We start from the raw sequence: 27342 nt of genomic DNA on the forward strand, positions 1-27342 counted from the left end.
CATAGGGGCAAAAGTATAGTGCTTTGCCACATCTTGTGTTAATTATGGACAATTGTGAAATTGTGAGGACCCAAATTAGGATTTTGAGGTCAAAAAATTGTCTTTTCAATATATCAATCCGCGCCCACGAGCATAAACGGGGGTCACAGCCTCATCGGGTTGGATTTTTCCACTATGGTCAGTTTTTATTTATGACTTTATTGCTTTCAAAGGCATCGTATGCCGATAGTGACCAATCTGTGCATCGAACAGCCTGATAGGAAATTTGGATTCCAATTTTGCTGTTGACTCATAGGATAGTAGATGAAGGAAATGTGTCGGAGAAAGACAAAAAGAAGACTTAAAAGGAGTCAGTACTTTATTGACCAGTCCAAGTGTACATGATGCAGTGAGAAAGGACAGTGAACGAGCAGACGAGAGACATGGGGGCAACACACCCGCAACCGTCTGGAGAGGACAAGAAGAAGAACCCTGCGTGAGGCCTCAATATGTACAGGCACCATTTTGTGTGAATGTGATTCAAAACATTAGATGTGACACACATACACACACACACACACAGACGGGAGTGCTCTCGTTTGATTATTCGTCATAGTAAATATGAATCCGCTGTTTTTGCTCTTTTGAAGCAAAATGAAACAAGATGAGAGAGCGGCCAAATCGAGAAAATGATGATTAGCGGAAGGTTTTTCAAATCCCACGTCGCTCCACCGTTTTTGTGCAATCTCTCTCCTTTGCATAGTAAATAAAAGTTAAATGTTTCGTTGTTTGACATGCACCTTATCTTTTTGAAGCGTATTTTCTTAGAGATCCTGGGGGGGAACTCCCATATAGAATTATTATAAGCCCACTATACAGTGATTGCATGCAGCGTTTCCTGTCGACTTGATTCCTACTGAGAGTCTATGAGAGTAAAAGGTTAAGCGAGATATGGTGGGGTGCGGTGGATGGGTGAGCCCTGGCTGGACACGACAGAGGGCAAAGTGCTCCGTGTGCAACATCCATATGTTCAATGGTGATTGCTTCTTTGGCTTTTCCTTCAACGTCAACACAGCGACGGGACCGCACTTGATCTCGGACATGCTTTTCTTGGATGCCAAACGGCGAGGCTCGGGAGGTTACGTTTTTGGCCCCAAGTTCTCCCTATTAGTGTTTCAAAAGCCTGCTATAAAACATGCTAATGTAAAAAAAAAAAAAAAAAAAAAAATTCAGTGGGAAAATAATTCCAAAGCTGAAATACTGCACTTATGTACAATTTTTGACACCATTCACTGGGTGAGCTCACATGCAGTCTGCCGTCACGCTTTCTCTCCCCGCATTTTGCTTTCCTTTCTCTTTGGAAGGATGTGTTTCGGCTGAATATTCACAGCTTACGTAGCCATGCAGAGCCCGTGGAGAGGTGCTCTTCATGCCAGAGGGCCAGCAAGCAGCGCCGGACGCGCGGAGACTCATGCCAGGTGTCCGAGCACCTGCGCACCGGCACTTGAAAACGGAGGGCGGTCGAGGAGCTCTGTCAATCTCGAGATCAGGCTTGCGTGTGATGAGTGGTGTGGAAAAGGCTAAAAGGTTGCGCGCGTCTAATGTCACTACGATGGAATTGGTTCCAATGTCCACCATCTGTTTTATTTTTAAGTATATTATGTAATATTCAAGTAAATCTAATGCCAAAAGTCAGCAGCAGTTAAGTGCAGTCCAGCTGTCTGGTTGGCCGACTAAGGAAGCCTTGGAGGAGTCCGTCTGCGATTGGCGTCCGCCCTTCAGCGTTAAATGGCTGTGGCGTTGGGGTCGTATCGCCGCTTCTTCACATTTCTTGCAAGGAGACAAGAAACACGTGTTAGCGGTCACCAACTTCACATCTGTGATGCCACCGGCGCAACATGGACCTCACGCATCTGTCTTGGTAATCTCTAGTGAATAACTAGTAATAACTAGTGAATAACTTTGAACTTGTGTTCCTTTGCATATCTACAATTTTTTTTTTTTTTTTTTTGCAAAATCGCCTATTCGGAAAACCTGTCCTCTGTTATTTACTAAAAATGCAATTTTTAGTGCTGTGGCCAAATCCTTGTTTGAAAGTGATGCTTTGGTGCCCTCTTGTGGCATCTTGGTGCATCGGAAAACTTTAAGGACTGGGGTCACAAACGCGATAAAATTTCTAAAAAGTGGAAGAAAAAAAAAGAATCACACGAGCCACATTGGCTGAGTTGGGAGGCTGATCCAACACAGCGATGTTCTTATTAGCCAGGAACTGTCAGATGTTCACAAGATTTTGAGAGGGCATGTTGTCATGGTAAAGGAACCACAACATTTATCGCCTCTCATGAAATATATATATTTTTTAAGATGTACTTTTGAAATGTATCTTTTGTGACACCAGTTCTGGAACCTTTCTGACATACCTAGTATGTTGAAGTGAAGGGGAGGAGCTTAAGACAATCCACAGCGGCTGTCCAATAGAAAAGCAGGGCTTTGCTACCTTCCTGCAGCATCTCCAGGCAAACGCTGTTTTTCGATTAGACAAGGCTACGGCCTGAATAAATTAATCACTTCAAAGCATGGCTTTGGCTTGGCCTCAAAAACTGCAAATAGGTGAATTTTTGGGGGGTGAAGAACGGAGGATAGGTTAAAAAAATTATTTGAAAAAAATCTGAGAATGTGAAATTACATCTGCCAAACAGCTGCAGAAGACTAAAATCAGATAAAAATACAACATGGAGACAGAAGTCAGGGAAAGGCTGCTCCATGTTGGCCAGTGCAGCTCGACCGCGACGAGACCCAGGGAGCCGTTGACTTTCACAAAGCCTTTTTAGCCGCACTCTATGATGCTGAATTGGTGTTTCACAATTTCCGACACGTTTGCAAAAGGCACTGAAACCTTTGAAGGTTTGTGAATGCAAACGAACCCCCTGTTGGCTCCTCGCAGTCAACTGGAGGGGGTGCATGCAGACGGCAGTTGACGATTGCTTTTTACCAGTCGTGAAAGGGAAGCTGACATACAATTAATTCCCATTAATCTACAGAGGGTGGGCGGGGGGCGGGAGGGTGGGTGGGGGGGGGACACCAACAACAGAAGCAGGAGCAGCGGTGTCGGCAACTACCACAACAAAGGCACACCAACAAAGAGGACAACAGGAGTGATGCGCAACCTCCCCGTACTGTGGCTTGTTGTGGGGGCTCTTAGCACTCATCGTGTCATGCACTTGATCCAATAGAAGGCCCGTTGAGGCCCAACTACCGCTGTGCTCGGTGTCATGCAGTGCAATGCGCCGTGTGTGTATACCGCGAAGCAGGCAGCAATGGCGGCCAGTGAACAGGAAGGGGGGGAGGGGGCGTAGGGGTGGGGGCTGCAGGTCTTACCTGCTCTACAGTTTGACCTTTTTGGAACCCGAGTGAACATGCAGAATTATTTTCTTTTCTTACCGCTGCCAAGAATGTGATGAGTACAGAGTGGCAGGATTAAGCTATAAAGGATTGCGGAAAGGGACAGGAACCTCTCCGAAACCCCGAACGGTGGGGCACAATGTCGATACTGCGCTATGGATCGCGTTTCTCAACTGGGACGAGATCAGAAACACTGACATATGTTTGAATGTAGATTAAAATTTTAATATTCGCGCCATCAAATATAATAAAAATTAATTGCCATGAGGTCTATTGTCTTTATTTTGTTGCATTTCTCTTGCCACACTTCTTCCAGTAAATGTGGATAAAGAATTTTTTTTGGGGGGGTGGGTGGGTTAAAATATGCATTTCTTTATTCTTTATCTTGTAAGTGCAAGATTAAGAGTCAAATACTTTTTCTTGCAGTAATGTAGCCGTTTCTTCCTCTCAAATTGTTGAACTGAAAATGTATTTCTTGTTTTCTAAACATTTTTATTTCTTTACTTCATTAAATAATTGGGGCTCAATGCCCTAATTATTTAATGAAGTAAAATGTTTTTCCAAATAATGAAATACAAATATTTGGTGGAAAAAAAATACTGTATTTACATATATTAAAAAATATATATTTATAAAATTGTACATATACTGTAAATTGAAAATTGCACACACACATCCATGCATATGTATATTTGTATATTTGTATATTTATACACACATACTTAAATTTCTTAATATTATATATTAAATAAATTTAAAATTCCAAAACCTGCCATAAAACATATTTTTATTCCTCGGATTTCAACAAAGCTTGAGACTGTCAGTCTCTTATTTGTTTTTGTTTTAACGTATTGTTTTGTTAAAAATATGTTAAAAAAAACACTCACACACACCAAGAGAAAGACGAATAACACCCACGCCACAAGAATTCGTGCTAACACACTGGCTGACTACTCTCCATTTATCTTAAAAGAACAACAATACACCTCTGATGCTTTTTAAAACTATCGTCTTGGCATGCATGTCAAGCACCGAGCTCGGCCCGATCTGCCCGATTCAGTTTGAGGTTCTGCTACAGATCCGCAGACCGGCCGCGTGCGGAGCTCGCCCGTCCTTGAACGTCCTCTATGCGCTCTCGTCGCACGTTAACACGAAACGCAGCGTTCCAGGAAAGGAAAGGATGCTCGGCGTCATATGTAGTCGGGGGGTGTGCATATTCTGCAGCAGGAGCTCAAACCCTGGCGTCTAAAAGCAGCGGGGGATGCTGGAGGTCGAGCAAGGAGAGGCATGCGTCATGTTTGCTTACTTAAAACCCCATCCAGTCCCCCCCAGCACTATGGCAGCCACAAGGATCGCTCCGGCGATGGAGCCTATTATTAGATTGGTGGCGCTAGGACCTGCAAAGGGTTATGGGGTGGGGTTGGGGGGTGGGTGGGGGGGAAACACATGAGTCTCTATGCTAGCTGGCTGGAGCAATAACACGGAATTCTAGACGAGTCCACACGATTGCAACGTCTCGTATGCCCCATTCTAATGTTTACACGGTGTGACGGTCAGTGGCCTGCTTGGGAAGGTTGAGCACCCATCAAATGTTTGACTCAACCGATTGAGGCTCTGTGTGGCCTGCGGTGTATGCAGAGAATGATTTTTCGGGTTCAACACACACAGAAAGGCCAGGTCAGTAAGTGGACAGTTCTTCTGGTTGCAGACAGTTGTCCATCTAAATGCCCCACATGCCCCAGAAAGGAGAGGATCACAGGAGCAACCACATGACGACTAAAAAGAAGAAGAGGAAGAAGAAGAAGAGGCAGACGGAGAAGAGGGCATTGTAAATGGGGAACACCAGGAAGCGGGAGGGACGGGAGAGGGCCACCGGGGAGGGGAGGGTTCCATCAATCAATCAATCAATCAATCAATCAATCACACGACACTGAAAACAGACATGATTATATGGTCATCACCAACACACAAGAAGACACAAAGCCACCGGGACGCACACACGGGCTCAGGCCGGCTCACGAAACCGCCCGCACACTGAGGCACCACTATGAAAAGGAAGAGCTGTGAAAGGGTTCAGGATTGCTTACTCTATTCCCCACCCTGTGCCTCCAAAAATCACCCCCAGGGCCAGAATGGTCCCTGCTACTGCCCCTATCAGCCTGTTAGTGGCCACTGTGTGAGGGAAAAGGAGCATGGTTACCACCCTGGCAAAAAAAAAAAGAAGACAAACGGCAGGCTTCTACTCGAGCGGCGCCCGCCGGCCCCCACCTAACCCCGCCCGACGCTTCAAACTGCTGTGGTTAAAGTCCTCTTCTGCAACGAATCAAGTAAACAAATCCAAATCCTGTTCTATGGATAAAAAACGGTTTGAACACAGAGACCAATCTCTTACGTTTTTTGACTACTGAAAAAAGAACTTTGTTCCACCATCACGATCAAAATGAAAATACAGTCGTATAGTGGGCCTAAGAGATCATCGGAAACGAGGTTGAGGTTCCTGAAATGCGGGCAGACGATGTCGGGTGGAAACCTCGGATGTCCATTTTTTAAGATCATTTTTGAGTCAAAATACTTAGCTTGGATGAGTTTCAATATGTCCAAATGGATCGCGGTAATGCTTTGGTGCAGAAGGAACTCGTCAGCCACGAAGCTCATATTTCCCACCTATTAAACTGCTTCGTCATCTTATCGTTTTACTGTATTTATAGAATCATTCATGGCTCGAAGACCTTTGGACAAAAAACTGTGGGGAAGGTACCATTTTAACTCATTCACTCCCAAAGACGTTTTTAAACGTCTTTTCAGACTTGGTCCAGAATTGACTGGTATTGAATGAGTTAATCAATGATCGTAATGCATGTGAGGATTCCAACCGATAGCGACAATCTTTAACATATTTGTAACCTGCTGAAACATATATTTGTAATGTGCTTGAATAGAACAATTTTTTTCTTAAATAGAATAACTTATGTATTGCGCATAAAAGCTAAATAAAAATTGTACCCCACTGTTTAAACACAAACAGCTGTTCGAAAGCCGCGTACCAAACTGAGAATCGCGATCTTCAGCAATGACGTCGGAGAAACCGATACTAATATGCGTTGCAAATAAAGCGGCGTATTTTGGAAGAAAGAGGTGAAAACTAACCCTTGGGCCCTTGAGTTGGAGTGGTCTCGGGGACTTTCGGAGGGTCAGGCATACTGCAGTCTGTCCCCGCCCACGTGGTGTCACAGGTGCATGTGGCTTCGTTGTTGCACACCTATACGAAGCATACAAATGCACAGCAGCGTGTGGACAATCAAGTCGGTGACACAAAAGGGGCAAATGACACTTTTTTCTTGGGGTGCCTTCCCAGCCGTCTTTGGGCAGTAGGCGGGGGACACCCTGAACCGGTTGCCAGCCAATCGCAGAGCACACGGAGAAGAATAACCATTCGTGCTCACAGTCACACCTCGGGACGATTATGAGTGTTCAAATCAGGCTGGCAGGCATGTTTATGGAATGTGGGAGGAAACCGGAACACCCGGAGAAAGGCCGCAGCATTAATTGAACGCCGCACCTCTTCACTGTGAGGCGGACATGTTAACCAGTTGACCCGCTCGGGACAATTTTGAGTGTTCAATCAGCCTGGCAGGCATGTTTTTGGAATGTGGGAGGAAACCGGAACACCCGGAGAAAGGCCGCAGCATTAATTGAACGCCGCACCTCTTCACTGTGAGGCGGACATGTTAACCAGTTGACCCGCTCGGGACAATTTTGAGTGTTCAATCAGCCTGGCAGGCATATTTTTGGAATGTGGGAGGAAACTGGAGTACCCGCAGAAAACCCACGCAGGCACGGGGAGAACATGCAAACTCCACACAGGAAGACCGCAGCCAGAATCGAACCCTGCACCTCTGCACTGTGAAGTTGACGTGCTAACCACTGGACTACCAGAATGTTACATACATTTTAAAATTCTCGATAAATTTGCGTGTCGGGTCACCCGCATCTGAAGTCACCGCTGCATGGTGGAAATAATACCCTTGGCGGGTCGGGTGTTTATGACGGCAATTATGACATTACGTTTCCTATTAGCATGCCATTCAGAGCGTTGTGTTTACTTTGGGAGTCGTTTCCGAGCAGGACTCACCCCGTGAGCAGAGCACACTTGGCCATTAGGTCCAGTCGGGCAGGTGCTAATGTTGAGCGACTGGATGGACAGACACTTGTGGTCAAGGCACATCATTGACGGCCCGCAAGGACTCCCGTCATCCACGTAGCCTAAATCGGTCTCATCGTCCAAAAGAACGTGTCCACCGCTGCGAGAAAAGGACAGCGGGCAGTGTTGCAGTCCTGTGGATTTGATTTCGTATGACCGGAAACAACGGGTTTACCTGCAGTCTATCAGCCTGCCTTGATGGTTAAAAGAGGTGGGGGTGATCTCTCCTTTCATTGTTCCAATGCGAGGGTTGCGGCCGATGTTGGTGCATAAGAGATAACCGCAGAAGACATCGCTGTGGAAGTAGAGAGAAAGTTATGATTAATATTCATCCTCCCTCTCAGTTAAATCATCTCGGGAGCTCCAATGTGACTGCTGTTTGCGAGACTCATCAGTCACGACGGACTAATAGTTCTCTTGCAAATTGAAGTGTGATAACCACAAGTTGCTGTATAATTGCTTTTTTTTTTCTCACTTCAAACTTGGCATTGGCCTCACTCCCTCTCGAGTGGAAAAACACAAACGCTGAGAAGAGGTCGGCGAGAAAAACTATCACCGAATTTGATCATTCCAAAGTTGCAGCTGAATGCTACTGCCAAATACAGTAAATCCCAGTCGAGCTCAACAGAAAAAGTAACAATTTCACCACTCCTGTTCATCTGAAAAATTATATCTAGTAGGAAATTTGAAAAGCTTTGGAAGGTACTTTTTCACCTGGAAGCTCTCAGGTTGCAAATTTCAAGTCACAATTTCCCATTCGGTACTCACTGCTTGCCGCACTGGATCCATTTGTCGCCGTCCCTTCCGCAGTTGCCCTTCTCGGTGCCCTCGGTGTTTAACTTCTCGTAGCAGAACTTCTCTGAGCCTCCAGCCTCTGATGAGACAAAAGAGTCGGAGTCGGTGGGGCTCTCCGTGTACTGAACAGCAACCCAACTTCTTTTTGTGCAATCAATTCTTCTTACTTGGCCCCCAGATGTATCTGCACTGGTTCTCTCGGGTCTTACACTCCCCACTGTAGCAGCGCCCCTTTCGGGATTGGGAAAGCGAATGAGAGGCATCCGTCGCATGGTGCGGGCGCTGCTTATTCAGCTGTTATCGTCTCGATTCTTATCCCTACCTGGTTCACCTGGCAGAGGTACCCGTCTTGTTTATGAAGGTTGGGAGGGCACTGTGAAGAGGGAAAACACGCGTCTGAAACATGAAATAAACAAAAGCAAGGCAACTACAAAATGGAATTGATAGATTAAATCTTTTCAAAATACATTATGAACGCGGAATGATTTCCGAGCCCAAATGCCACAAAATACTCAAATCACAGCGTGTCAATGAACAATCCAATTTACGGTGCGCATTAATGTGGCTTTTAACTTGACCTTTTTGTATTTATAATTATGGTCTTTAATTCGAAAGAATTGGTTGGTTCATGGATGAAAGATTAATCATGAAAACATATTAAGGATTATTATTTTACTTTTTTCAGCAAAATTCGTTGGTGCCTTGAGGTGCGAGTTCAATTTGTTGAATAACATCATAATATTGTAATTTTTTAAAGCATACGGTAATGACATAAATGTAATTCAACTGTTTTTGTCACGCCGCATCAGTTGAATGGCAAAACTATGGCTGCTGCCTGCCTTAGCCACTTGGTGGCAGTATAAGCCAGACAAGTAGATACGTCTGTACAGGAAAGACGGCTCGTCTCCTGGCAGAGGATAAAGAATATACTGTGTGAATATACTGTGTTTAAATGCGCTGGTGGATTGTCTGCGTTCAAATATCAGTGACTTAAAAGGTTTTACATTGATTTCCTTTCCCATTAGCGTTAAGATAGCTGACTAGAGGCTACATCGCCTATGTGTGTGCGTGTTGAAGCCTTTTATTTGAAAAATAGTTGAATATATATAGTATAGTCGAATGACCGTTCTTGTCTTGAAAAAAACTCAAGTCAGGTCACTCATATCTCAACTACCACAGTATTTTACACAATATTTAATATCTTACATATTTCACTTTTCTTTCATACTTTATTTATGAACGACCGAGTCCACCTATCCATTTAAAAAACCAAAAGTGGCGCACACATTTGCTCCCTCGAGTGCACAAGTGGCTCTGGGGCAGCCTTGGGATGACATCACACCATTCCCACTGTACTTCATTGACTCCACTGTCCCCCTCGCCCTCAAAGTCTCTCCATAACCTCGCGCCATAATTGCATTCCATCACATAGAGTGTGCGCGAGCTGTTAACTTGCCTTCCATTAAAACATAGTCCATTAATCACTGGGTCAATGAGGTGACATTGGCAAACGCGTTCAGTGGCGAAAGGCAGTAAAAGTGCTATATAAACATAGAGCCCATTTATCAGAGAAATTTGATTGTCTGCTACCGGGCCGTGATATCATTACGCCATCGCTGCTTTTCAGTGTTTGAAAGCAGCAGTCCACCAACTACTGGTGTGGTACCAGGCCGCACAGAGAAGCTAAAAAAAAAAACCAAAAACCTTTGTCAACGCAAATTTAACATTTTGCACATCATAAAACCAAGAAGAAGAGTACTTCTACTGTTATTACTACTGTGAGTGACTCGGTAATGATTCCACTGTTCCACCCATTGCTTCTAAAACCGCAACGATCGACGCTAACCATTAGCATATCAAAGGCATTTTGCATTGTTTGTTAGCATTTGACATTTTCCCCCCAAATTTCCAAAAGGTTTGTGGCGGTTTTGAAAACATGCGTAGTTCTCTTTGTTTTATGTTTAGCTTGACAGTCAACTTCGACCAAGAGTGGCACGAAACAGCTCGTTGCCTCTTTGATAAATTGTTGCTAAACCTCTGCTTATTATGAAATGAGCTGCTACCAAGCCACAGCATAAACAAATAAACTAACTGATCAATGTCTTGTATTTTGAAAATTTCATGAGTCGTTAGCTCGTATCTCAAGACACCGCCGCTGTGTATTCAATAAATAAAGTTGCTTTCACACGCACAACATGCGGCGCCGTGAATTCCGTCTCGGCATTCACACAACAGATTGAACGGCATCATAGTGCGATACAACAACACCTGTCCAGAGTCCCCGGAGCAGGTCTCTGAGATATCGCAGTCATTCACAGCATAGCGGCAACTGTAACCTCGTGGGAAGAACTGGCAATGGCACAAAAAAAAAAAAAACAGAGAAGGATGCGTATGAGCATATCTGAAGAAGCATCCCTGAATATGGCTCGTGGAAACACGGTGCGTTTCGTGAAGCGGTTACCAGGCACGTGGTATTGCAGCAGGGGCCGTCGCTGCAGTGCGCCCCGTTGGCCAGCGAACACTTTTTGCAGCATCCCTTGTAGCACTCCTGAATATAGAAACGGCGCTGCAGCTAACTGAACATACACATGGACTGCAAATATTTGTGACATCCTAGGGAGGGGGAGGGGAGAGACAAAACTCACAGCTCTCGCGCCGCAGTCGCACTCCTCTCCCACTTCCACAAATCCATTCCCGCACTCGGTGGGCTCCAACAACTGCCAAAATACATCAAGTGGGCATGAAAGGCTTGGCGCAAGCGTCCGGAGTGACATTCCGTGATTTCGACGTGTTCATAGCCGTGCCGAGTGGTGAGCATCAAACCTTTGTGGGCCTATTAAACAGACACGAGCCTCCACCTTTCAACAGGAAGTCCTTGTAGTCTGAGATGCTGCATTTGGAGAATCTCCGTGGGTGTTGGACACTGTGGAGGGGGGGTTGCAGACATCTCTCAAGTACATCTGGAAGAACTGCGTGTTCGTGTGTGTATGTGTATGTGCGTGTCTTGTTCTTTCATGTGACGAGTGATTAAATGGCGGATTTATTGGCGTTTTCAATTTATAGATCAATTTCACAATAGATCAAACAGCAGCGAGAGTCAAGTTGCCTTGATTTTTCTCCACGTTTTTTTTTTTTTTTTGCTGAGTTATGTGAATTCATCTAAAGGAACCGACATTCCCAAAGTCTCATTTCTAACTTCCTGCAACTTTACAACCGGGTGGGAAGCCAGCCAATAAGGGATAAATGCTGGACATTACCCAGTGTCCTCCATGATGCAGCCGGCCCACGAGTCAGTGCAACCGCACTCCTCTGCAAGACAGGAAAGGGCACAGAAACAGGAATGTTTTTTTTTTTTTAAACAGTGCCTGTAGCTAAATTACAAGGATTAACGATAGCGTCTCTCTTTAGGACAAAAACAACAATGAAATTGCATTCAGAGTCTCTTCTGAAACTTTACATCAAAATTGACATCCACTCGTTATATTCGCCACAATTCAACGTAAGCCAATACAGAAGCTCTTGAAAAAAAATGCTAAATTGCATGTTAATAATTTAGTTATTATTACGGTTGCACATTCGGGGACAGGACTGCGAGACGGTCCCTAATATGTTTGTGAACTGCAAGAAACAGCTGGCTAATCCAGTATTAGATCGCTTCACACGGTGCAGGTGTGTCCCTAACGTTATGGCCAGTAATTTCATACCGGTAATTTGGAAAACTATAAATATTCGATTTGTGTAGTATTTTTGAGCTAGCAGCTTCTTTAATGTCTTGCATCAAATACAATTTACAGACATACTTTTCAGAAGATGACCTTTACGGTATAAAAGGTCAAAAACCAACCAAAATTCATCAGCCATGTGGATTCGGTTGATTTACGGAGCTTTTAATACATCTTCTGAGTACTTCCAGCAGTTTAATCACGAAAAGTGGCCTTTTTTTTTTTCAACAACGATAGCCTCAGATTACTCCGGTTACACCGCAAACCTCTTGACTGGAAATATCGAAACTGGAAGTGCATTTTCCGAGGCGGCTATCTGAAAACCTCAAAGCGCCGTTTGCCTAACCAAACCGCTGCCGTCCCGATATTTTGTCTGACGATTCGGGTAAGCATCGGAGCCTGCCCTCTCTGGCTCACGTAAGAAACATCAAATAAAATGTATACTTCTCTTGGATGCGGGGTCCCACTGGATGCCCAGATTCTGAGCCAGGCTCTGGGCTAAAGAGCCCGCCATGGACCAGGTGCTGCCGTACTGTGAGAATAGCAGAGGGTCGGTCACACCAACTGACCGTGTGATCCTCGACCCGCGTGACAGAGGACATTAAGTGCGCGGGGTGAATCTGACCTCATTGATGCCAACCCCCCGGCTCACAGAGCACATGCCTCCGAAGTAGGCTGCGCTACTTCTGCGGTAGTGAAAGGTCACATTTCTGTAAGACAAAAAAAATAAATAAAATGTGGAGGGGGCACTATCACACGTGGTGTCAAAGTGTGCTTTTCGGAACTTACGAGAAGAGGTGCACTGCGTCCGCGTGGTGCTTGATGCTCTGCTGGCGGTACTTGGAAAAATCCCGCAGCATTTCCAACGGCCTCACGCTGACCGGAATCTGATCTTTCTCTGTCCAGATCTCCAAAGCAACCAGCACCACACGAGTTCGCAGCTGCTCTTTGAAGACCTGCCAGAAGCAGCAGGCGCAGGCGCAGGCGCAGGTCAGTCTACCTTGCTTCTCACCAAATGTCACCCGAGATGGGTTTCCGGTAGCACATGTAAGAAGTCTAGGGATGAGTATTGAACAAAGTTCAATGGACACTTGGATGTATGGCCTATAATGGATGTGACTTCGTAACCATCCATTTTATAGCTGTACTCCGGTCAGTCATTCGTCCTGGAGAAAAATGGTGACGGTAGAGGGCGGAGGAACAAGCTATTGCTTCATCAAGTATTTACAATTCACACCAAGAGGGGGCACTGCATCTTCAAAACGTTAAGGAATCATTACAAGGAATCCACACTACTTAAGAGGGTAGGCAGGGAATTGCTGGAGTCCATCCCAGTTGACTACGGGCGGAAGGCAGACTGCACCCTGAACTGGTCGCCAGTCAGTCACAGGGCACATAGGCAAAGACAAAGGACCATTTACGCCCACATCCACACCCGTCACTGAGTGGGAACCAATCCCATGCTGCCTGCGCAGAGGTCAGGCAATAATAGTAATAATAATAATAATAATAATACCTTTCAGTGCAACAATGGGAACGAAATTTTAAAAAAAATCTTATTCCCAAACATTGAGCAGTAGCAGGTACTGTCAGTGTGGCGTATTCCAACGTTTATGGATCACCCATTTTACATTTAAGATCTCAAAGCAATCCACCAAACTAAAAATGTCAAAAAGTATCACTGCTGAAATATTTACGATCTCGTCTCAGTTTACAAAACGTCATTATTCTGTTCTATGAATGGCAGCAAATCAGGTGAAGGAGTCAATTCCTTGGAGGTCCGAGATGGTCTCTTCCAGCCTGTTGGCAATCACTGCACAAGTGTACCGTGAGAGACCGTCGGGTGGCGTCGTGGGGAATTCTCAAATTTCACTTCACTGGTCTGAAAATGATGATTTACTTGACGGAAATAATCGATCCATCTGCGTTCATCTCTCTATGTCAGCGACGTACAGTGCCAGGAAGAAATAAACAGGCCCAGATTTCACACTGACATTTAGCAAGAACAATTGTGAGTAAATTGAGACAAATTTTCCATTTGTGAACTATTTATTCTTTTTTTTTTTTTAAGATGTGCCTTGGCTCGGTCAAGGCCGGGGAACGCCGATTCAGCCGGGTCGGAAAATGCCGAGCCGTTGCCGTTTGTTGACAATGTTCAGTTTCTGTGACCCTCTAAGCGGCCTTCAAAACCACATAGCAGAAACGTCAAGTAATTCATCAAGCCAAACCATAACATCTGTTAAAATGCGTGCACGGGATTCCTACGAGGGACTACTCCAATATTGATAAAATCATTTGGAAGATGAGTCACACGAATGGTCGAACTGTGGTGAGAAGCTCACTCAGCCAATGGTTCCACCTTAGTGTTACTTGAGTGAGTCAGTCTGGACTTGAAAATGTTGGTCCAACAAACAACCACGAAAAAAAAAACAGGCCCAGTCGAAAATTGGAAGATGTTACTCACAGCATCCACCAGATTGACCACAGACTTGGCAAAATTCCGCGTGTGCTGCTTGGTTTTTTGTCGTTTGTTCTGCAGGGACACGGCAAGAGGAATTAAGAAGTTGTAGATCCATTGATCGAAACCGATTGGTAAAAGGACTTACCATACTGTGGTCACTGACAATCATGATCTCCAAGTATTTCATCTCCTCAAAAACACTTATCTGTCACATAAACGGAGCGGATTAATCAGAAGTCAACAGTGGGCTCCCCCCCCCCCCTGCTTTTTACTGCAGAGCCCTTGTATGAAATGCTTTGGAGTCTAGGCAAAACTATGTCGACGCTGGACATCATTACATAACAATTGACGGGCGGGTGAAAGCAAATTTGTGGTGTCTCTTCAAGAGAGATGACGTCAGACACTCACGGCTCGCTTTTTCCGGCGCATCAGCCAGGAGAGTTCATCCAGCTCCGAGAAGAGCTTCTCCTCCTCCTCCTCCGCTACGAGTGTAAACAACACGCACAAGTCAGTGACATTAGGTACAGAAGTTGAGTAGCGCACTCTTTAAAAAAGAAAAAACAAACAAAAAAAACCCAATGTGCCCATTTTTGTATTTTTCAGCTTGGTCAGTGGAAGTTTGCTCACTAGCGCCCCTACTTGTATGTATCCTACATTGCAGCCACACAATATGGAGATGAAATGCGTGACAGAATGGGGTGGAGGCAATCAAGAAAAGACTTCTTTTTTTTTTTTAAGGATGTTTGACGGCGTAAATCTTTACCCAGTTGCTGTGACTCATTTTTCCACTGAAACGAGGCAGTTCTTCGGAGCTGGTGAGGCCTGCCAGCTGTGTCCTGAGGGGTTAAAGAGCACAAACTGAGAGGAAGATTCATGGAAGGTGTTTATTGCGGAAACCCTTCATGACTTAAAAAAAAAAAAACATAGATGTTGCAGATGAAAAAAGTAACACAACCTTGGAGTCGATCACGCAAGATACAGTAAGCACAATTCAAACTAGTGTCATACCAATGACAGCAAGGCTCAGTTCGACGCATTTTAGAGCAGACATTTTGTCCGTTGAGTTGAGAAATGTTAAGGGCTGGGCAATGTATTCCTCAAAGCTAAAACATTCAGTGGGAAGAGACACTGGATTTTTAAAGATTTTTTCTAAATGATCAACTTTAATCATATGGTCTAAAGCTGTGGCATCCCCCTTCTGAGGTGCGTCTATTCCCTGTCACCTTGGCAACTGTCACTTCTCTGACGATCGCCATCTTTTTTTGCTTCCTGCTTCCTCTTTTTTTATCACAGGAAGCCCCGGGGTTCGGTTCAGAAAGATGGCCTGGCGCTCCGCAGATTCCTCACCTTCTGTTCCTCGACCTCAACATTCCACGCCCCTCTGCCCTCCACCCTTTCCTACCGTCACATTCTAATCTTGACGCATCCCCAAAGATGTCATGTTTGTTCACCAAATGACGAAGGCCACTGACCCTGGGCCAGGAAACTGTCAAACATGTTTATGATCATTGCTGACATCCATTTTAGAATCCTTAGATAAACATGGTACATTCACTGGTTGACGCCCGGACAGCTCAAGTGGAAGTTATGCGAAATGGGTCATGAGACATTCGAGTGGTATTGATCGGACTTTACGCGTGACAAGATGTATTTTCCTGTGATGAAATCAGAAAGTAGAACATTATCGGTGTGAGTGCGAAACATGACGCAAAGTGTCGAGGCAGGGTTGCGGCCTTTGGGTAGCGCTAGCTTTGTTGTTGACCTTTTCACTGCATTCATTAACAGTATACAGCAGGCATGATATCGGGATTATGCAAAAAAAAAAAGATTTCTACAGAATCACGAAAGAACACATTCGAATGTGGTGAGGATTAAGGATCAAAGGTGAACAGTCGTGACAGCATCACTAGTTTTTTTTAATCATCCGCGGGAACCAGGGTGCACCTTCGCGCCTGCTCTACAGGGATTTTGGTGTTGTCATCAGCGGTGGCAGTCGAAGGCCTTGTGCTGCACGGTTTGTCAAATACTTGGCGGGAATAACCTAAATTGCACTCTGCGTTGAAGCGGTGCGACGACAACAAAAAGTTTCATGCCACGCAGCAGTTTTGCAACACTCTTCCAAATGTTAGCCATCCGCGGGCCAGGGAACAATACGCTCACAAAAAGCTGCGAAGGCTGAACTGTCAAACGCTAATGGCCTCACGTCTGACCGTATCGCAACTGAAAGAAAAAAAAAATTGAAAAGGTGTACAGCGGCTTTCCGGAGAAAAAAAATTATCAGATCCATACTTAGCCGCTAACTTACGATTGAATGAGTCTGTTGTAGAGGCTGAATTACATACACATGGGCTCCATCGTCAAACATCCCGCTGAAAACGGAGAGAGAGAAAGAGAGAGCTCGATAACTGAGTCAATATTAGAAAAGGAGCCGAGAAATGTGCGTATGAGTCCCTCATTGCTGCGCACACAATTTTGTTCACTTACTGCAGCCCGTTGCAGGTAGATAAGGCCACACGGGAGCCACCGTTGCCTCTCACCTGCCCGTGGTAGTAACAGTGCTCACCGCCCTGAGGGAGGAAGATGCAGTCACAGCAGAAAAAACATACAAAAGACAAAATCAAAAAAACGGCATATTCACAGAGATTGCTGATGATTAACTCATTCACTCCCAAAGACGTTTTTAAACGTCTTTTCAGATTTGGTCCAGAATTGACTGGTACTGAAATGAGTTAAGAGTTGGAATGTGCACAGTTTTAGATGGATGTTTGGCTTGTCGCCGGGGGCTGGAAACGCGTTTTGCTCTGACAAACAAATCAGGGGGTGGAAAAAATGCGGACGTTATTGACGGTCAGCACTCAGGCTCAGGAGGATGAAGTTGAATTCTGATTATTTCAAGAAACAGTCGCATAGCTAATATCATTTAAAGAATAGCGGCCAGCACTTCTGATTCTTAAGGCTGTGGGCGTATTCGTTTGACATGGGTGCACACTGAGGCTAAATTCTTGCTGGACAAGAAAAAAAAATGGAACAAGTAGTGCAGCCAAGAGAAAAGCTATGAAAGGAAGAGAATCGACTGCTGTGATTACATTGGGACTATTTCGTGGAACAAATATTGAAGACCAGTTGCCACCGTTGTCACACTACTACGCGCATCAGAGGATACGTGTGTGGATTTGCTTTATTTTGCTTTTCCTTTTTTTTTGGGGGGGGGGGCGGGGGGGATAACATGAGTTGGAAGTCTCCGAACGTGGAACAGGGTGTCTTGCGGATGCTGATGTATATGGTGCGGCCCCCCTCTGCTTTTAATAGGGATCGTGAATACGTTGCAAAGTAGGTCTTGGTGCTATCAGTGACTCAGCTGTCAAGGCATGGGGTGAGTGGACGACACTTAACAACCCCCCCCCCCCCCGCTCCCTATCCATCCATCTAACACCGCACCGACACTGCAGAGTGCTTCCCCTCCCTCGTCACGTGAACAGAGATCCAGTAGAGGAGGCTGCAGGAACGTGGGAGGGGGGGGTCGAAAGCCTGCTGATTCAGCTCCAGTACACGCACCCCATGCAGCCTGAATCAGCAGCTGCAAACAGCACTTATTCTACCACCTGCCTCACTTGCTCACTTGTCTCATGCGTAGGGAGGTGTATACACCAACTAGCCACAACATTTGGACCGCATGCACAATCTAATAAAATCCCACATAACAGCCCTATTACACATTCCGCTATTTCAGAGACATTCGCGTTCAGCTTTGAAGGAGACGACGATGAAGGAAAAACTATGAAAGGTAAAGATCATTTATGTCCCCCGTGCACAATGGAGGGTGACTCGAGTTTTGTGCGCCGTGTTTTGAATATTTTTACTGACTTGACTTCGCTCCATGCGAGGGGTATAAACAACATGATGATGCGGTGCAAACTACCAGCACGATAACAAACACGTTGTTAAAGTAATGCCCCTCTCGGGTCAGCTAAAAGTGAGCATGATTATCTTCGGAAAGGCGGAATATTGAATTGGTGGATCTAATTAGCTAGTTAAGCCCTTACTGTAGTGCCTGCCACAATGCAGAACAAACGGCCCCCCTTAATCTTTTTTTCTTCGGCGTGAATTGTACAACACTTTGGCCAACCCTGTTTAAATGTGCTCTCAATAAATATGGATTGGACTGGTTCTTGGAAGCGGTCATGACGCAGCAATTTCCAACCATTCACGCATCCACCCGTTACCTTTGATAGAACAGGCTTATCCCCCTCGTAATGGATCTCGACATAATCTGAAGACAGCAGGTCACTGCGAAGACAAAAAAAGTTGGAAGGAAGTGACGATGCGTCGGATTGCGCGCAGACTGTCTTTATTGTTTTTTTTGTGACTCACTCGTGTGGGTGGAAGTCACTTTTAGCACCGCTTTAGTTGACCTTCAAACAACTCAAAACCACTGAGTCACTGTTTGAAAAATATGCAAGTCAAAAGGTACACTCGCTAGCCACATCCCCAGAAATGCCTTCACAATTTGCTGTGCTGCAAAAGAGGTGAAAAAAAAATTGGATGGATGTTTTTTTTTTTGTTAACGTATTCAGAGAGGTTTGCAGTGGGAGTATAGGATTTAGAGGTACAGCATTTTAACATGAACTCACTAGTTGAAGTCTCGTTTCCACTAGATGATGATTTGAATTATTAATTTGAAAGATTAATTGCCGCCCAATCAAGGATGTGGGTCCACCTTTGCCTGAAGTCAACCAGGATACGCTTCGTCTCACGTACAACCCAATGATAAGCGCTGCAGAAAATGGATGGATGGATGGATGAGGAGACCAAAATGCTCAACATGACACCTACAAAGGAACATGGTGGATGGTTGCGGGGTATCATCTTCACCTAGAACAAAAACATCCTGTAAAGTACCCGCTGTCCGTGCCCATTACCAGCACATACATTCAATCTGTATGCTGACTTCCGTGAGAGTGCAATTTCTGCAACAAAGCAGTTTTTTTCCTCCTCCCTTGAGTCACCTCACAAATGAAAAAAAAAAATAAATAAAATCCTCCTCTCCTCCCAGGGAAGGTAACGATGTTGCGGAACAAACGGATTACCGAGCAGATTTTGGTCCTGTGACACACTCGCGGCGCCGTGACATTTGTGAGTGATGCTCTGGAGCACGCCAGCGAGAAGCGCACGATTACGAGAGGAGGCTCAAGGCGTGAGAGCGACTCCTAAGCGAGGCGCTATTTTTAGCGTGACACACAAGGCACGGAGCGGAGAGTGGGCCACGGCAAGGAGTAATGGCGTGCGTGCTCATGGGTTTGGCGGGCGCCATTGAAGCGCTCGCACAGGCGAGCCGCCGGAATGTGAGCATCCTGAAGTGTGTGCTTTTGTTGAACTCACGCGTGAGGCGTGCACAGGAGAGCCACAATGCAGCAGCCGCGGCAAACGGGGAAGAAGGAAACGCCGCAGGAAATTCTGACGTGAGGACAGAAATTGGCTCGGACACCTGAAGTGATACCGAGCATAATCACATGGAAATAATCTGCTCTTGAAATTGGATGAATGGAGATGCCGGAATTATTCAAAGATTGTGTCCAATTCTTCCACATACACTCCGTTTGATACCAGCCAGAACATGGTGTGCACTTGCAATGGAATGAGAGAGCTTCATCGAGATTCTGCTTTTAGAAAAACTATCACAAGCGGCTGTCGACACAAAGAAAGCTCCAAATGCGTCCTAATGACATCGGCTGTTCACATCGAATGACATGTCCAGATGATACGTAAATCAAATAAAAAGACAGGATTCAATGTGACACATACCGTTCATTCGAGTTGGTACCAAGTGCGATAAAAGACTTTCATGATCCATCAATCCAATTTTGATCGCGCTTATCCTTGTTGGGGTAATGCAATTTTAAATATGGACAAAATGAGTGCATCTGTGACTAATAAGTGCCACTCAAGGACAGCCCAAAACTACTGAAGAAGAAACCAGCATTAAGTGCAAGAATTTATTTTGTACATTTCATATCAACTCACTCAAAATGTTCATATACATATCATTCCAAATTGAAAAAATATACAGTATATATTAGGTCGACTCACGCTGTAGTATAGGGCACTATAAGACCCAGTGTAAGTGCAAATAAGACACGTCTGCCATCTAGTGGTAATTGGTGATATTACAACTTAAAACTACTCTTATTTTTTTATATTTCCCATGGAAAAGGACATATTGAATGTCTATCAGCAATTTAAAAAACTACTATTAAGGTTTGTAAAAAAATAATATTTAAAAATAAGCGGCCCGGTAGTCCAGTGGTTAGCACGTCGGCTTCACAGTGCAGAGGTACCGGGTTCGATTCCAGCTCCGGCCTCCCTGTGTGGAGTTTGCATGTTCTCCCCGGGCCTGCGTGGGTTTTCTCCGGGTGCTCCGGTTTCCTCCCACATTCCAAAAACATGCGCGGCAGGCTGATTGAACACTCTAAATTGTCCCTAGGTGTGAGTGTGAGCGTGGATGGTTGTTCGTCTATGTGTGCCCTGCGATTGGCTGGCAACCGATTCAGGTTGTCCCCCGCCTACTGCCCGGAGACGGCTGGGATGGGCTCCAGCACCCCCCGCGACCCTAGTGAGGATCAAGCGGTACGGAAGATGAATGAATGAATGAATGAATAATAATAATAAATCACTAACAATTGCCAAATTGAATGTATCCAACATACTTGTTTGTTTTCGGAATGTGGGAGTAGCCAGAATATGTGGAGAAAACCCACAAAAGCACAAGGAGATTATGCAAACACCACGCAGGAGGACGTGAGTCTGAATTTGAAGCCAAAACCTCGACTGTGAGGCAGATGTGCAAACCACGAAACCACCGTCAACAGCGCTGTCAGACATGGATGCTTACTTGGATCATAAATCCAAGTAAGCATACTATGAAGTACTCTAAGTCTAACCAAGCGGGTAATTAGGGCGAATGCGAAAAAAATAAATTCAGAATAGTCAGTATTAAAGATAAGCCGAGCTTGCATGCTGGGTGGTCACACCGGCCTAAAAATTGCTGCGGCCAGTGTGGTGGACTCAGGGTTAGACAACTACAGTGTCATCACTTATAATACGCTGAAAGTTTTCTCTCTTTTTTTTTTTTAATTGATGACATAATTGACATTTTTTTAGCGCAGCCCAATCTTTATTACACCACGGACCGGTTTTATGTAAAGATATATTTGGGAGATATACTGTATATATTTTTTTAAAAGCAGATAATTTAGCATACAACTCACAATTACACTAAAAGTAGATGTTGTAATTGTAATGGTGACCAAAATAGTACCATCCGTGCATTCTTTATGGTTTCACATCATCGTCCGTAAGCGACAAAGTAGACTACGAACAGCGCTACCTTGGCAGAGGTCTGAATTTTACCAAGTGGAATAGTAGCCAAACAATGTGTTTATCGTAGCGGCCGCAATTTGCATTGTTGTCGTGCAGTACTCACAGAGAATCGCACCGCGAAGCTTTTGTACCATTTTTCCCCTCTCTCGTGAGCTAAATGAGGTGTCCAAAATGCAGTCGTTGTGATATTACGTAATTATTCGGAAATGCTTTCAGTTGACACTCTCAGGTGAATTCAACGGTAAGCGGAGACTGCCGCAGCATTAACACCGAGCAGAATTCAAACTTCTCTTTCTCTCATGCGCAAGCACGCCCCCCCCCCAAAAAAAAGCTGAAGTGAGCATCTTAACGATAAGCCACACGCAGACATCTTTTGGAGATCAAGGTCAGGCTGTTCTTTCGCCGTCTGAATGTACAAGATAAATGTCGTCCCTGACATCCTGCAAGCTAGCAGATGTCACGCCTATCAGAAGACAATCCGTCACCGATAATGTCTGATCGTGTCATTTTCTATAATGGAGAGCGATCATTTAGAAACCGCGTGAATTCAAAAACACTGCGTCCAAAACGGATGCTCCTGCAAAAGGTGCAAACATTTTTTTTTTGGGGGGGGGGGATCCCCACCTTAGCAATGCCCCCGTTGTCAACAACAATGCAACATTTCCGCAAAACTCTCCATTATTGGCACAGCTGCAAGTGAAGCACACTTCGGCTTCCTCGTTATTTGCTGGTGTTAAAATAAACCACCACCACCGTCCTCTGTGATATGGAACGGGTTACAAATCCGTCGGGGTGTGCCAGCTTTGCTATCCGACGCCGCTCAACCATGAAGTCTGTATGAAATTACCATACTTGATGATAGAAGCTAGCTTTAAATCACATTAGGAGCCAAGGGATTCAATTAGCGTTTCAAAATCCTTTGTACACGTGCACATTAAGCTCTCACATATGTAGACCGGCTACTCAGTGAAGGAACGAAATCAATATCGTCGGGTGTCCGGAGACCTCGTGTCTCCAAACGGGACAGTGATCTGCAGAACGTCTCCATGCTCAATTTCAATCGAGCCAATTGAAAGCTCATTAAAGACTTGATCTTTCACAAATAACGTTGCAGGATACTTTGGCCTTCTCTGAAGCCTGCCAGTTGTTTAAAAAAAAAAAAAAATCCACAGTTTGGCGGGTATTCTACCTCGAAGAAAAATTATCCATTACCCCTGACAAATGCTGCTCCATTCATCAAAATAAAAGTTTTACTCACCCTGTGCATTTCACAGCTTGACATTTTAATTATTTTGTATCACTGCTAAGGATTTACTCCTTTGTTAGAAAGATTATGCAAAAACGACTAAGCGGATTTGCACCAAATTAAGTGTGTGTGGGGCGGGGCCAGTGTTTAATTTCAGTTTTCAGCGCAGAACGCGTGAATGATTCAGGTGTGCACAGGCTGCGCATATGTGGCGATGTGCAATTTGGTGCCGATCCAAATTAGGATCGCTCAGGAAGTTCGCACTCCACGAGCTCCCGTATTGTGGAAATGTTCCTTCGTCAAACTGCTCGCGAGGCATTCGTACGTCGGGGTCAACTCGGTATAACCAGTAGCTCAGCTCTTTCGCCGTGGTGCGGACGGAAATACAGTACGACAGCTGCGCAGCAACTAACCAACCAACCTCTTGGGCTGATGCAGTTACGGGAGACATGCTCACCCCCAAAGGGCTAACCGCAGTCTGAAAATTTGTTATGACTAACAACCACAGTGGCGAGGATTTTGTTTTGCTTTTACTGGCATTGAGGAATTTGTTTGTCTGTGTGTTAGCAGGGATGTGCAAACACGGCTCGGAAGCAAAATGTTGTGTGGCATGAATTCAGACTATTGAAAGAAAGATATATTGTCTTGTATTGTATTACATTGTTGGTAAAGGGTAAATGTACGTGGATTTCATTTTTTAAAAAAAAAGGGACTTACTTGTTCAGGGTGAGATCCAGAACAAATCGGGTGCTGAAAGCTTCTAGTTGGAAGCTGACCTGAGCAAGGTGGATCGCCTGTCGGGGGAGAGAAAAAAAACAACTATTAAGTCATTTCTAAATTTCTGCTGTTTCAACTACTACAGCGTCACCTCTAAAATGTTCATTAAAAGTGGAATTCAATCAACATTTTCCGTGAACGATCAGCCTCAAAAGTCGCATGAGTTACACCCATCATAGATCTCACTTGCGCTCAGTTTAACCGGCGTCATAGTATTAAGTCGAGCCAGAAGACTCTAAAATGTCCACCAACTACCAATAAACATGAAAAGAAAAGGACACCCATGTGCCCTAATCGAGTATCAAATGATATTGGAGTAGCTCGACACGATGTGATGTTGAGCCAGCTGGCTCAGCAAAAGCAGAACGAGCAGTAAGCAGGTTGAGGAGCAAGAGCAGTTGCAATGGGGTCAATTGCTAATGTTAGCCAACGACCAGCTAGCTGATTTTCTTGCATGTCACCATGATTTAATGCTTTCATGGCTAACAACACAAGTGAAACGACTCATTTAAATCATGTTCATGTAAAAATAAATTTATGCAAGGTGCAACTTTTATTACGCCCTCATCATTTAACACATTCATATTACAGTCTGTGACTTACATAACACGTTTATGACCATGACTGCCAAGTGTTTTTTTTAAATTGCCTTTACAATGAATAGATGTTTAATGTTGTGCTTGACAGGCAAGTTTCCCTGTATATTATGATATGTACTTGAGTTTAAAGTCCTTGTAAAGTGAAAATAAATGTATTTTAAATCTGACACACCACGGAGAAGTGTTGTAAACAACCTTGCCAAATTTGAAAGATTAAAGAAAAAAAAATCACCAAATAGATAAGATGGAGGTTCAAAATCAAAAACAAATTAAAAAATAAAAATCAAGCAATTTTCTTCACTCTCAGTAAGTCCGTGTACGTGTCAGCTGATTGTGCGCAACCACACCCCGCTGAAAAATGGATGCTACGTCGTCGAGAAACTTTTTTATGCCGCCACATCCCGACACACTTGAGTCGCAAAAACACCTACAAGCCTCCGGTGGGTAAACTACATCCCAGGGCTTTCCATGCTATGATGAGCGAGGTGAGCCAAGAGCTAGCTTGTAAGCTAACGGCCCTCAGGGGCCCCATCAGCTAGCGGGAGGGCGGGAGGCTCATTCATTCACAATGTTACCAACTTGCTTAGGAATTTAAACAACAACATTGAGGGCTTCTGTCAGTTTTGGCGCTCAGGGAGGATTTATTTTCTGGGAGTAGGCATAGCTAGCTAGCTAACTGTCATGGGCTAATCATAATACTGAAGAAACTCACAATTGTGCGGCATATCCACCGATGTGAACAAAGGTGCTCACAAGTTCCTATATAGTTGGGGAGGGGCTAGTCATACCAGATGCCCAAATGTGCCCGTGGACGCCGTTTTAGCCATGTGCAAAAAAAAAATTATTATTTTTTTAAACGGAACTGGCGATAGTTGAACACTAAATCGCCACAATTCAAGACTGCGTTGTTTTGAGTCTTTTTACACGCTCCGCGCTCCTTTCTACCTTCGCCCGTCGATGAAAATGCCAAAAGAAAGAAAACGCCATCCATGTGTGTGAATACTTTAGAGAGGGAATAAATTCCCATTTAAAATTCTCCCTCACCATTAAAAAAAAAAAGCAGCAAGTCAATGTCCCTTTCGGGATACAATGGCTCGTGTCATTGGGTCGACATCTGAAATGAAACAGATTTTGTACATGGCACTTGGCTTTTTTACTGCTTTGAAAACATACTTGCGCACACAGTTCAAGATCATCGGCATACCGTAAGCCTTGCTTATACATTGACGGAGAGAACTGGACTGCAGTCCTATTTCTGACCACGAAAAAAAAAAACTGCAGATAAGTTAGCTATCCAATCCCCACTGGACAACGCAAACAGATGTGGTGAACGACTGACAGATGGTGGTTCTGCTCGGGTGCAGCTTTCTTCAGCACCACACAGCTTGACTTTAGGCTGCTATTTATGTGCTCGGAAAAACAGGACTGCAAGCTTGTGAGATGGGCTGATAAAGCAGCATGCGGTGAGTTGATCTGCTGATGGTGACAAAATATCATCTGACTCGGCTCTGTGTTTGCCTACCTGACCGTCTGTGGTTTGGCTCCTGGCCCGCGTGTCCAGATCATGGTAGGCACTCTCAGAGTCCTCGTTTAGGTAGTAGATGAGGCGAGATGGGTAGGCGATCACCTGCTCGGCAGCTGCATGGTGGGCTGTGTTTTCCGAAACGGGTGCTGCAGTCGCCTGTTGCTTCACCGGCACTGCGTCCCTCTCAACCTTGTCCTCTGCACTGTGAGAAGCTGCGAGAGAATCGCATGGATGCGCACAAATACACACCTGAGCCAGCTGTCAACCTCGAGTCATCAACACGCGCTGGCCAAAGGGTCAGATTGTCATTGCAACACTTTTTTGTTGTTGTTGTTCCAAGAGGAAGCAGCAGTAGACTTGCAGCCAAAATTCCCAGTGAGATGACTTTTGCGGCAATATAATATACGATTCATTTCACTTTGGACGTGTACTGTATTTTCAAAAGTCTCCAATCAGTCTCCAGTCAGTATCATGCAGTCAGGATCAGAACCCCTCCTTAATTTGCGTGTATATATTTTTAATTCACCTGCGGTAGCGATTTAGCACTGAGAACACAGCCGGCATGTTTTAGTCTGCCCCTCCAGCAGCACGTTAAAGTCGCAGCACAAAGACACAACCGTCCTTTCTTAATTAGCAACGAGCCGCTAAGAATACCGATCGAGAAATCGCAAGGGATGCAAACGATTCCACGAAAAGCAAAAATCAAAATACAGCAGCGCTACGTACCGGATGACGCCGGTGATGCGTGAAGCCAGAGCGCGAGGATGCTGGCGAGCAAAGTGTCCAGAAATATCAAACGCATGATTCATATTTGATGATTGAAATATCTCGATATCAACACAACGAGGTAGCGTGGCGCTTGCAGCCCATCGTGGCGGGCAGGGAGGTGCCGATGATCAGATCGATGAAGAGGAGTGGGGTGGGGGGGGGCGCGGGGTGGGGGGGGGGCGCTTTCGGGTCCGGGAGGCACTGGACTGACTGCTGCTGCAGATGATGGTGATGATGATGATGGCGAGGGGAGGAAGAGGAGGGGGGGGGGGGGTGCGAAGAAGGCGGCGGCCGAGCAGCTACTGGAAGTCCATCGGTAGACTCCTCCTCGATGATGCACGAACAAGTCCTGCAGGGGCACACACGAGGACAACCCGGAGACAGGAAGTGGTTGCACAGAATGATTCAATGAAGGACGATCTGGAAATAAAGGTGAGAGCCGCTCAGTCTCTCCCTAGATGACATGGGGAAGTCGAAAATGCCCACACGT

The 27342-nt window shown here is 45.1% G+C and overlaps 1 protein-coding gene across 1 annotated transcript; it reads right to left on the reverse strand.

The window, feature by feature from the left end:
• Window positions 1-340: 340 nt before the first annotated feature.
• Window positions 341-26986, reverse strand: LOC127611284 (disintegrin and metalloproteinase domain-containing protein 23). The gene is made up of 26 exons (XM_052081713.1): window positions 26811-26986; window positions 26082-26296; window positions 23901-23977; window positions 18784-18847; window positions 17045-17127; window positions 16866-16929; window positions 15324-15396; window positions 14969-15042; window positions 14706-14765; window positions 14564-14632; window positions 12889-13055; window positions 12725-12809; window positions 12544-12631; window positions 11635-11686; window positions 11201-11300; window positions 11023-11094; window positions 10839-10925; window positions 10646-10726; window positions 8700-8750; window positions 8545-8608; window positions 8351-8456; window positions 7758-7877; window positions 7514-7682; window positions 6529-6640; window positions 4688-4778; window positions 341-1809 (listed from the first exon to the last, which is right to left on the reverse strand). The coding sequence occupies exons 1-26, from the start codon at window positions 26884-26886 to the stop codon at window positions 1764-1766; spliced, it is 2346 nt and encodes a 781-aa protein (XP_051937673.1). The 5' UTR covers window positions 26887-26986; the 3' UTR covers window positions 341-1763.
• Window positions 26987-27342: the final 356 nt, after the last annotated feature.

Source organism: Hippocampus zosterae, chromosome 12 (genome assembly GCF_025434085.1).
Source record: "Hippocampus zosterae strain Florida chromosome 12, ASM2543408v3, whole genome shotgun sequence".
NCBI lineage: Eukaryota > Metazoa > Chordata > Actinopteri > Syngnathiformes > Syngnathidae > Hippocampus > Hippocampus zosterae.

Coding starts and splice junctions, on each gene's coding strand:
- LOC127611284 (XM_052081713.1), bottom strand. CDS start 26,886: ATGCGTTTGATATTTCTGGACACTTTGCTCGCCAGCATCCTCGCGCTC. Junction 12,632..12,724: donor GGGGGGTTGGCATCAATGAG/GTCAGATTCACC, acceptor CTATTCTCACAG/TACGGCAGCACCTGGTCCAT. Junction 11,687..12,543: donor GGACCCCGCATCCAAGAGAA/GTATACATTTTA, acceptor CCTGTCTTGCAG/AGGAGTGCGGTTGCACTGAC.